The 11954-nt window shown below is 51.2% G+C and overlaps 3 protein-coding genes across 3 annotated transcripts; 1 reads left to right on the forward strand and 2 right to left on the reverse strand.

The window, feature by feature from the left end:
• Positions 1–1204: 1204 nt before the first annotated feature.
• Positions 1205–2574, reverse strand: N7539_006066 (uncharacterized protein; the record flags this gene model as incomplete). The annotated part of the gene is made up of 2 exons (XM_056935668.1): positions 1205–2469; positions 2541–2574. 2 exons carry the CDS (start codon positions 2572–2574, stop codon positions 1205–1207), a joined length of 1299 nt encoding a protein of 432 aa, XP_056789136.1.
• A 422-nt stretch (positions 2575–2996) lies between these two features.
• N7539_006067 (putative DNA mismatch repair protein (Mlh3)) lies at positions 2997–5943 on the forward strand (the record flags this gene model as incomplete). The annotated part of the gene is made up of 2 exons (XM_056935669.1): positions 2997–3246; positions 3305–5943. 2 exons carry the CDS (start codon positions 2997–2999, stop codon positions 5941–5943), a joined length of 2889 nt encoding a protein of 962 aa, XP_056789137.1.
• A 2348-nt stretch (positions 5944–8291) lies between these two features.
• On the reverse strand, positions 8292–11735 carry N7539_006068 (guanine nucleotide exchange factor; the record flags this gene model as incomplete). Its single annotated transcript, XM_056935670.1, has 1 exon — positions 8292–11735. The coding sequence occupies one exon, from the start codon at positions 11733–11735 to the stop codon at positions 8292–8294; it is 3444 nt and encodes a 1147-aa protein (XP_056789138.1).
• Between the last annotated feature and the right edge of the window lie 219 nt (positions 11736–11954).

The raw sequence follows: 11954 nt of genomic DNA on the forward strand, positions 1-11954 counted from the left end.
GACTCATTGAACACGCTTGGAGGATCGATGTGGTAGTCATGCTAATTGCTACCTCTTCTTCTAACGCTACTGAGGATGAGACCGATTTAGCCGTTCCTGTTACGGCGTAGCCGAACAAGTTGCGATACCATACTATATATACCGGACTCTGGGCAGTATCCGCAACTGCGGATATTAGTGATCTTTTATGGTCTTGTTGGTTAGTGTCCGCCCAGAACGCTTCCGTAACAGTTCCACCCCTACTGTTGTGTAAGACGGAGATCGGTTTTCTGGAAAAATGGCCCCGAGCTTATATCATCGGTCGGGTGGAATGGGATTTAGACGCAACTTGCAAAAGGAAAAAGCTCACCAAGCTCTGCACCTTGCCGATCACCTCTGGCCTACGGACTCGAAGATGCAATGGCAAACTACGGCACGCAACAATACTTACTGCTGTACGACTACTCTAATACCTGATGTCTTGGGGTCCAGAACCGGTCTTTGTTTGTATGGCATGTGATTCTGCCGCTCACCACAGTCCATAGCTTAGGTGGAATCTCTCCCCCATAGCAATCTCACTCCTTCATTCCTCTCACACATCGATACTGCTGCCCCTACCGTAGCCGTATCTCATCAGTCCTCAACAGTGAGCTCGACTGGGGAGACTGGGGCCAGTATAGCCCATATGGCCCGGGAGTGTCTCGTCCATATATCAGGCCAATCTAGGATCGTAGATCGTGCGACTTCACAGCGGATGACGGCGTATAGGGCAACCATGTCGAAGGCGGTAAAAACTACTCAGCTCGTCTTACAATGCAAACCTCGTTCGGCTCTTCATCGTTATAGTATTCATTACTTTCAACGACCAGGCCAAACATTTAATTAGGAAAGGTTGGTACTGTTCGCATGGCTAATTGTGAAGCTTCGGTCTTTCAGTACGTCTCTAGGTGCAAAAGGCCAAGCGGGGATAGCGTGAGAGGACCGGTGAATGAAGCCAAAACCATACTGTAAGGGTTATCAAGTAGACGTTCCAGAACCAGAAATGTAAACCCACCGAAAGAAAGAAGATAAAAAAAACGCCCATGGCTTATTGAACCGCAAGCCAATTACGCCAGTTGCCCATGTCGAATGCATCAGTCGTTAAGTGTGGAAAAAGGCGAGACGCTTGACACGCCGGGGAGGGGGTCTGAAGCCCCCGTGATTCATGATTTGCTTTGTCGAGGTTTCATTTCAACTCAGGCCCCTCGTGAAATGTCACTTCGGCTTTTGGTGTGACGATCTCGTCCGGGGACTCGCCGACTTTATTCGAGTACCCTTCATCTGTGATATCTCCCCACCCAGAGCTGCGACGGCTGACACGACCAGATGTGAGGATGTATGGACTATTGATGGCACCACTGATTCCAGCAGCGGCACTATCATTGCGCGTGTGGGATGCGACACCGCTACGAATACTGACCCCATCACCAGCGACTTGATTCCCTCTCGAGACGTGAAAATTGCGTTCACCGCTGGTGCCCAAAGCCGCGGTTCCTGGCGAAGAATACACGCTGATCCGTTCGGCACTCGCGAGCCCAACGATACTGGGCCGAGCTGGTACGCCCTGTGCGTTGAAGGCGGACGCGCTGGCGGGCTCGATCACACTACCGCTGAGCAGACTGAGCGGCAAGCTTTCACGACTTCCGCCAAAGACTGAAGAAGGCGCCAGGGCTCGCACCGAAGCATTCGTATCCAATGAATTGCGGCGACGTCGCTTGGACGAGCTTGCGAGGGTCAAAATGGAGGCGTTATCGTTCAAGGCATTATTGGCGGTCGCAGTGTTGTAGGTCATGGACTGACTGTGCGGAATCAGGTGAGAAGGAACGGCTGTCGCTGGCGAGGATGCCGAAGGAAATTGGTGTGAGAATTGCACCTGTTGTGTGCCGGATTGCTGGGTGGACGTTCCGTGGGTTGGTCCGGGCTGCGTGTTCTGCGCTGTGTACAGTTGGGTCGACGGTGCAGCCGATTGCACCGTTGTCAAGGTAGTGGTCAATGAGCGAACTGAGGGAGCCGGCGATGAGAATGTACTGCCTTCACCACCACCGTGCGAGCTCAGTCCGCCACCCCCAGTCGCCGTTGTCCCCGCCTTGGAATACCCAGCATCCGAGATCGCAGTCTCGCCATTCGTAGATACAGTAGGGGCCGCAGACTTGGCGCTTCTTGCAGTCACTGGATGTTCATATCCCGAGTAGACCAAAGAAGGATCGCTGCGTGAATGAGACTGATCAAAATCACGGTCGCCCGTCTCCGAGTATGAATCGTTTCGATTTGTACGTCCGATCGTGCCCGACAGAGGATATGGATTGTTGCCTTGCCCCTCGCTCTTTTTGCCCTTTGAGTTCGTGTGTCGCTTGTGTGTCCACCGATTAGAGCCCGAGTCTGACGAGCTCTTGAGGCTGGCTAGTCGCTTCATCCAACTCGCAAAGGGGCGACGCCGGCCATTGCGATCTACTTGTGTGCCCGCGTTAGTGGGCTTCTTGTTTCGCGCGGGACCCACTGAGACGTCAACCAGGTTGACTTACCATGCACTCTTGCAGGCGCTTCAGCTGTGGCCATAGTGGGGTTTGATACTGGGCAGTTTTCCAGTCAATTCTCTCGAGTTATTGCTGTGTTTGGGAGGAACAGCAGCTGTATGAAACAGCGGACAGATTGCGCAACCGCCGGGGAGCATGCGGGATCACTGTTTATCCGCCAAAGTCATGTGCCTGGGCCTGATGTCAGTCTTGTCACCTTCAATCGCAATCCTCATCAACATCAGATGGATCGGCTAATTTGGACGTGTCGAACATGAGCCGGAAATTTTAAGTCTTTCTTTCGTATTGCGCAGTGGCCAAATATGAGAATGTTGAATGCATGGCAACGCTCCTGCCCATCGTACCTTATGACCATGTCTGTCATTCCTGCCGCCCAGAAGTCATGGCAAAAACACTCTCGCTTCTGAGAAAACCTTCAGACTCAATTGACGGAGCGAATACATGATGTTGGGCCAGACTGATCAATCCATTCGGGCACTTCCACCCGATGTGGCTTTCAGGATCAAATCTTCAACCTCGATTATTGATTTGCATGGGGTCGTCCTGGAGTTGGTGAAGAACTCGCTTGACGCAGGAGCTCAGATAATCTCCGTCACTGTCGACTTCAAGCGAGGAGGCTGTGTCGTGGAGGACAATGGACAGGGAATCGTGCCCGGAGAGTTTGAGTCTAGCGGCGGCCTTGGAAAAGCGTATCGTATGTATCTTTTGGTTTCTATATAATCGACTTGTGACATCGCTGAGATTTGGACTAGATACCTCCAAATACGGCGTTGCAGATGTGTATGGGCACCGAGGACTCTTTCTTTCATCTTTGGCATCCTTGTCGCTCCTGACTGTGACGTCTCGCCACGAAGGACACAGCAGCACGAGCTCAATTGTCTTCCATCGTGCGAGACCTGTGGCACGATTAGTACCTGTCTCACATGGTCAAGGTCTCCAGCTACGTGGCCATGGCACTCGCGTTGCCGTTCATAATCTATTCGGAAACATGCCGGTTCGCGTTCGGAACCGGGCTCTGAATCTCAAAAAACCAGGGGAGATGGAGAAGGAATGGGAAATTTTGAAGCATGCCCTGGTTTCATTGACACTTGCCAATGGCCAGCTGTCAAAGCTCAGTTTATCCGATGAGTCGCGCGGGAGAAGCGTTGTGCTTCGCCCGAGAACGTCGGAAAATGAGATCGATCTAGGACATATAGGCTCCATTCTCTCACAGTCTGGATATACGGAGTCGCCGAGCATGAACTCTTGGCAAGTGGTATCCGCATCTACTACCGGCCTGCACATACAAGCGGCGATGTCAACTTCGACGAGTCTTTCAAAAAAGGTGCAATTCATTTCTTTAGGCAAAGATCCAGTTTTTTCATGGCACCCGTTCAACGTCTTATATGGTGAGATCAATCAGCTCGTGGCTTCTTCCGGTTTTGGGGCCGAAAAGAGGATGCCTCAGTCGGAGAATGCGAGTCCATGGGCATCGGCAGATTGTCCTTCAGAATCGATGAATGTGTTGAGACGCCGCAGCGGGCTGAAGCCTATTAGCAGATGGCCAATGTTTGTTGTTCGCATTGATGCAAGGCAGCGCGAGTCCACTTATGGGGATGAGCCTTCTCCCGGGCTTGAGAAGTCTATTCAAGAGATACGGAACGTTCTGCAAGCCATGGTAATGGAATTTTTGAACCAACAGGAATTGAAACCCTTCAAACCTCGCAGAGATGATCTTCAGTCACGGCGTGTTCCCAGCAGACCAAGTGCTACACGCATCGACTCTACCCGGTCTGAGACCAGTCATATTCGTCGTCAAAGGGCGAGTGTCGAAGAAGACTTTGCAAGCACAGTCAAGCTGCCGCTTCTAGGGAGATCGCGGTCAGCAATCCTCGGAACTCAATTCAGCAACTGGTCGCGCATCAAGTCGGCCAGGGAAAATGAGATAGCTGTGACTGAGAAGGGCAGGATCGATCTGCAGCCTGGCTCTACGAGCGACTCTGAATATCGTCCGTCATCCCCAAAGCAGATGATGTCCGGTGCGATCCAATGCCCGCATTATGGCGTAACTTCTGACCAAAAAGAGCACGCCCACGAAGATGACGGCAGCATCTTAGATCGCGACAAGGTCGGGTCTTCAACGAAGAATATTTCCGAGTCAGCGAGTGATACCTTGATACCCTGGGTTGACCCAAGGAGTGGCAAACTGCACCAGATCAACTCGCGAACGGGGCAAACTGTGAACCTGCGAAAGATCATCGCTGGCCCAAGATCAAATAGCTTTCTGACCACATTGCAACGACACGGTCGATCTCAGGCGCCAAGATCTGTCTCTGCTCCCTCTCCCTGGGTAGACAATTTGCTCGAGACCTGGCAGAATCCTGTCTTTTCTAGAGCAGAGGCGCGCGTGCCAAGTTTGGAATTTGTTAGTGACATACCTCATTCTGTGCAGCACTCGAGATTCTGTCAGGATGACATTGTCACTTTGAATGAGACTCAGCTTCTTCGATTTCGAGGCAAACTAAATCGCCAAAGTTTGCGACTGGCCACGGTCATTGCGCAGGTGGACCGAAAGTTCATCCTTGCCAAACTTGGTTCCAACCAGTCCAAGATGCTCTATGATGGCGAGTCACAAGGCGTCTTGGTACTGATCGATCAGCATGCCGCTGACGAGCGCTGTCGGGTTGAGCAGCTATTCGAAGACTTGTTCATATCACCGGGCTCTGCGTCTCGACATGACCAAGTTCAAACTGTGGAAATTGATCCAATCACGCTGCGCGTCTCCTCCCCGGAGCTTAAACTTTTCCAAAGGTACTCCAAAGCTTTGACTCGCTGGGGGATTTCGTACCGCGTCGCCAACAGAGACGCTTCTGGTGGAATCATTTCCGTTATTACTTTGCCGACCGTCATTGCTGAGAGGTGTCGACTCGAACCTGAGTTGCTCGGGGACCTCATTCGTCGAGAGGTTTCCCTTTTTGAAGCTGGTGAAAAGCCAAATCAGAGAAGATTATCTGAAACGGAATGCCGATTGGACTCCGATACCATTCGGAACGCAAATGAACTAGGGAGCATTGACACAGACTCTGAACATCTCTGGGTGCACAAGATGAATGGATGTCCGCAAGGCATTCTGGATCTTCTCAACTCCCGAGCATGTCGAGGAGCCATCATGTTCAACGATGATCTTGACATGGCTGAATGCGAAAGATTGGTTGCAAGGCTTTCCAAATGTGCGTTTCCCTTTCAATGTGCCCACGGTCGGCCGTCGATGATTCCTATCTTGGACATGCGAGCACAATCTGGATTTGAGCCATCCCAATCCGTTCCTGATGTGACACGTTCAACAAGTGTTGAAGACGATCATCTGGAACCCGCGTTTTTGGATGCCTTTAGGAAAGCATATCGACGCTGAAAAGGAAGTCATCAATCTAAATCCTCTACGTCGCCGTCTGTCATGTACGTAATACATTTGGGTTTCATCGTGGGCTCGGCCTTTTCGCGCACCGGCCTCATCACCCATGTGTTCGGTACACGCTTGACAGACATGTGGAGTGACCATGCGTCTGATACATCATGTGCATAGCGAGTCAGTCCACATTTATGGGACGGCAAACCTAGTACTATTATCGTCTCAATGTGATATTGAAAATAGAATCTGCTTCCATGCATCAACTACGTCCATATTTGCCATTGGGACAGCCGCATGTATAACATGGTGGAACCTCAGCTTTCCCATGCAAATTGATCTGCTTTGCAAATCAGCAAATCCACAAGTACAAAAGGTGATATCCATCCAACTTCGGCATCTATGTATGTTGCTAGAACAGCTTCCAGCTTCACCACGATGACACACACTGGAATAGTACCTTAGCGTTTTCCTCTCGTTCAAATCCCTGAACAAGCTCTACATTGAACATTCAGCGTCGCTTCAGAAACCAAGTCCTCGGTGAAACTCAATTGCGCCGACAGACCTGCGTACGACGAACTTACACAAACCAACAGTGCGTCCACCAAGAAAAATAGTAATCCCGCTTAAACAATCCCCAAAAGTACAATAAGGTTCGAACATGGCGCAAACGCAACTCAAAATAATGGAGACTTGAACAAGGTTTTCCGGGTTCCACCAACTCCAACAACAATAACAACAACAGCAAGACTAAGGGTAAAGTTACCCAAGTAGGTATGTACTTTCACCCAATAGATACTTTCACAGGGAAGACCTCAGTCCAGTATCCACTCCAGTCTAGTACATCCATTTCGATCCAAGTTCCAGCGCCGAGGTTCTGGGCCCCGGAATTCAGGAAAGAAGATCGGACGCCGGAAACCCGGAGATCACATCCCTTGCATCAAGTGGACGCGTGGAGTCAGGGAGAAGGCATGAAGACGAGTACTTTGCATAGTTGGAGAAGGGAACCTTCGTGAAGATAGGGTTCGTTGTTGTACTAATGTACTGTATTATCCCTTTTCAAATTGGAGTATTTGCGTAAGGTGAAGATCGGTGTATTTCGAGTGTGTGTTTTCGCCACTTGAGGACAGAATCGAGTTGATGGTATCTTTGGGGTTGGGTCCTGAGTATTCACGTCTGTACTCATCGACAGGTCGGGGCATGTGAAAGTTTTGCTTAAGCTTCCAATCCGTGCGTATGCATATACTGTGAGTTAGGTCCTAGGTACTAATTAGGTAGTAGGCACTAGATACTAGATACTAGGTTACTAGGTACTAGGTTACCAGGAACTAGGCGATGAGAAATCTGCGGATGAAACTCAATACAAATTATTCAAGATACATACATCAAATTGCACCGGTAACGAACTCCGTGATCAAAGAAAGCTGGAGGTGGAGGTGCACATCAAGACCCGAGTCAAAAAAGCACAGTCCTTATGAGAGGCGGCCCAACCGTTGAACGTAACGATAGCTTCACACCTTTACCACGGCAATAGACAGAATGACCAGTTATCAAGAGGTAGACTTTTCAAGCCCAATGATGGGTGTCGGGGTCCAGATTTCACATAGATCCATATTATTCCATCTGCGCGGCATTTACGAGCTGGAGGTTGAGCTTGCTAGTTTTCATTACGCTTCATATGTCGGTGCCGGTTTCACTGTAGCGGCACTGGTTCAAGGTTGAATTCTAACCAGGTTATCTTCGGGTTATTTGCCAAGAGACATGCTCAGACATCGGGCAGTACACGGTTTACATACTTAAGAACAGACAGCTAGGTGGTGTTTATTGTGGCAATGTTCATATATTCGGGATAATTTTCAGCAATGGAACCAACTGAAGCCAAGATCTTGTACATTTGAAATAGGTCATGTAGCGTATGAGCTTTTGGGTCGAAGGACGCTTTGAACGACACCAATGAACTAGAAAAAAGTAAGGTAATGGAAAAAGAATCCCCACAGGTTTGTGCCGAGGCATGTACGCTTTCCACATCAAATGCGCGACGACGTGACCAGGGGAAATCCCGAATGAAGTGGAAAAACTCCGTTTTGCCAACCGGTGCTCAAGGACGCTGTCGCTTTTTCCAAGACAATTCCTCGCATGGAATGATGAATCAAAAGACAAAGGCTACCACCCATAGACCGTAAGAATGATGATGATGATAAAATGGTCGAGGACCACATTGGAAACAGAATCGGAAAGAAGAATGTCAGAATGGAAGAATGTGTCAAGTAGTTGACCCGACGCAGGACATCAGTCATAGATGGCAAATTCAAGATCAAAAACAGTATAGACGGGGTATAATATGGGTGAAAACGCTAGCCGTTAGAAGCCACAGGCTTAGACTTGGATGGATTTGTCCAAGACAAAAAGTCCAGTTTCTCTCTGGCATTTTCCAGAATCGACACAGCCTGAGAAGGCTCCTCATGATGGGTGGGTTGAGAGGAGGAAGAAGTGAGGGTATTTTGGCCCGCTGAGGCTTGGGGTTGTGCGTGGAGATTGCCGCCGCTGCGGCAAGTTTCTCGTGGTTCGAGGACTAACGACCGACGGTAGAAGACCTGGTTAGGGCTTTCACCATTCGAACGCACGCGGACGAACTCATTCTGCATCCAGGCTTGGAGCTCTGGGACCTCGGTGAGGCGGTAGGGAATTTGGAATCGCTGAAGCTCGCTGATGATCCGGGCGGTCTTCATGTGCTTGTCAAAGTTAATCACGGTCATTTCGCCGTCACCGGTCGGTAAAGAGCGCAAGGACTGGTTGCCATGATCGACAAAGGTAAGGTCGGTGAGGTAGGTTCCGACGAAGGGCAAGCAAGGGGGAACGTGGTTCTGCAGACGCTGCCGGAGCACAGTATAGTTGCGAGAGATATCAACGACACTGCGAAGGTGCTTGAGGATGATTTTGGTCTTCTGTGACACGTTGTCCCACGTGCGTCTCAGCCGGGAGATGGTTGAAGAGTTAAGAGAGCAGATGATGGCCATCAGCGAGTCATAGTTGTTTAGTTCGAGGCACTTGTTGGCGATCTTGACCCAATGCTTAATCGTTGCCGCACGTTTCTTGGGCTCTTCCAGGTATACAATCGAGTCTGTGACCAAGTGTGTAAGGTCGGTAGAAAGTGTCGCCATTGCGCGAACGTTGACCGCAAGCGAACCAGACTTGCGTGTCCATTCAGTATCGAGAAGCTCCTCAGGCAGAATAGAGCAGAAAATTCGCGACTCCTTGATTGTTAGTTGACGGGCCAACTCCAACGGGTCAAAGTCGAGTATTGACAGCGAGGCTTCCCCGTTTTTCCACTGTCGCAACAAATTTGTCTCCTTTTTGCCAAGGATGGGTGGCGGCAATGGAGTGTCTGGATGGATGTACTGTCCAATGGCAGTGTTGGTCTTGCCCATAGACGAGACCAAGCGCGGCACCAGAGGGCCGTGGACAGCTGCTACCTTTTCAGCCAGCTCATGCAACCGTCTACCAGCAGTAGGCAGATCGGCACTCAAGCGATTCTTGGCAAAGGAGGTAATGAAGTCAAGTGCAGAATCATCGCGATCGTGCCGCCAGTGCGACTCGAGCCAGCCCTTGAAGATGTTGTAGACACGTAGCCGAACCGGGCCAGCGGCGTGGGGGGTGTCCCCAATGTATTCGAATCGCTCGGCCAAGCCTTGAGCGAATTCCAGGGGAGTAGTGAATAATCGGAAAGTTAGGTAGAAAGTAGAGACAAAGGTGGCGTCGGGGGTGGATTGATGCGCGGTGAGCTTCTCAATGAGGGCGCGCAGACTGCCGCCCATCACCTGTCGGTCCTTATATACCAGCTCATGTGCAAAGGTCTTCTCCAGAAGGTGAGCCTCCGCTTCTTCACTCTCTTCAGCCAACGTCGAGTGACTGATACTTTCCTTCAAGGAGTGAACTTTGTAGCTGCCATGGAAGCTACTGCCAATGTCAGGAGACGTAGCGCGTGTAGACGTTCGCGAAAGGCCACTCATTTCAGAGTCACGCATGTGGCTATGATACGTAAAGCTACTTCCCGTGCTGGTAACACCACGACCAAAGGATTCACTGACGTCGGATATGGGATGGCTTTCACGGAAGTTGCTGTTATAGGAGGAAAAAGAGGAGGCTTGGTCGGCGTGGGTAGATACAGAGGCGGAATCGGGGAGAGTGGAGGAGGCAAGAGGGTGGGCGGGGCTGTTGGTCGAGTTCAGGTGCGATTGCAATGATGAGGGGGTGGTTGAGTCTGTAAGACCAGGGGTGGAGGGGGAGTAAGTCGAGATTGGAATCGAGAGCGGCGTAGGGGGTAGACGAAGCGAGAGGTCTTGCGGCCTCTCCTTTGCGGCTTTTGTGCAGGAGGGCGCTTCAGGGTTGGTGATACTGGTAACGGCTTGTGTGGTGCTCGACTGCTCTTCCAGGGAATCCAGCTCAATGTCGCCAATGTGCTCCAGCACCAAGCGGGCTTTGGCCAGGCAATTGCCCGCAGCGCGGACACAGTCCGTCGCAGCATCGACGAGACGCTTCCCCTCGTCAGGCATAAAGACGAGGTCGTCGTCGTGAATATGGGCTGGGCGGAAAACGTCGCGAGCGGCATGGACCAACTCCGAGAGGTTCTCACACATCGCCTCGCGAGCCTCCTGCAGTAGAATAGTCCGTGGGGAATCATGTTCGCAGACCGCTTCAATGACAGCAAGCAGGGCACGACACGACTCGACCGCCTGTTGCGTTGTGGTGACCAATTCCGTTGACGATCGTGACTGCATGTGCAACCCGATGAAGGAACCCAGAACGCTTAGAAAGGCGTCGTAGGAGATCACCAGCCGCTCCGAGGCGAGATTTTGCGCATGTGCAGCGGAGGAAGGACCTGAATACGAAACTCGATGCGAGATTGATATTCGTTTCGTCGCCACGGACATGGGCCTATGTGGTTCCACGGTTTCGGTTCGTACCGACGCTCGACTGAACGCTGTACGACTGTGATTTGTCTGCCGGGACTCGTTGCGCTCGGGTTGAGTGCCAGCGGTCGATGCTGAGGCAGTCATGGAGAAGTTTGCAGACATCGGTGTCGGAGGCAGGCCACTCTGGGCACCCGCTGTTTCCATCTCAGCTATCGTCCGGCCCAACCCTACCTCCTCGTTCCAGACGTCAAGAAACCGAACACCACGAGTGACGATTTTGAACGCCTTGAGAAGCATTTCATCCAGGATTGCCTCTACTTCCTCCTCAGATGGAACCCCGTTGGCAACATCCTGGAACCGTTTGGCCGTCTTCACGAGCGAAGAGAGGTCGGAAAGTAAAGCCTTGCGAATCCGGCGAAGGCTATCGCACTGCTTCACTAGTGGCGCCTCCCTTGTCAAGCACTCTGACTTTTCCAGCAGAAAGCGAACGCCGGCAATGGGGCCTCGCATCAAATCTTGGTTGCCAAAGTCCTTGAGTGACGAGCCGCAACCTCCACGAATGATGTCCCAGAAATCAGTCAACGCTTTTAATAATGGTCGCATGGGTATTTGGTCGTAGGCTTCGCAGTAATTGGTGGGGAGCCAGCCTCGATTCCCAGAATCGAGCAGAGTGCCATCGGCCCAGCCATTGGTGTGAACGGAATGAACGAGAATGATGTCGCCTTGGTCAAGAGGCAGGGTAATTGTGGATGGAGAAACATCTCCCGCCGGATGGAAAGGATAGAACGCGCGCAAATAGTTGTGAAATACGGGTCTTGGAACAGCTCCACGTTCCATCGATTGTTCGGACGGCGTGGCCGCTTGAGGTGTCATCGGCGGCGTCATTTCGGACTCGCCGATGGTGTCTGAATAGAAACGAGACCGTGCAGGCTGGAGGATCGCTTGATGTGGAGACGTAGCTGGTATTGAAGGATTGTGATTTGATTTTGCGATGTTCAATGGTGGGATATTGGGCTTCATTGAATCTGTTGATGGCTGGCTTGCGGATGGAAACGAATGCAAATGATAGTAGTAGTAGCACTAATATCGGGCTGCCGTGTTGGT

This window comes from Penicillium diatomitis, assembly GCF_028827545.1.
Source record: "Penicillium diatomitis strain IBT 30728 chromosome Unknown utg000007l_segment0_segment0, whole genome shotgun sequence".
NCBI classification, from domain to species: Eukaryota; Fungi; Ascomycota; class Eurotiomycetes; order Eurotiales; family Aspergillaceae; genus Penicillium; species Penicillium diatomitis.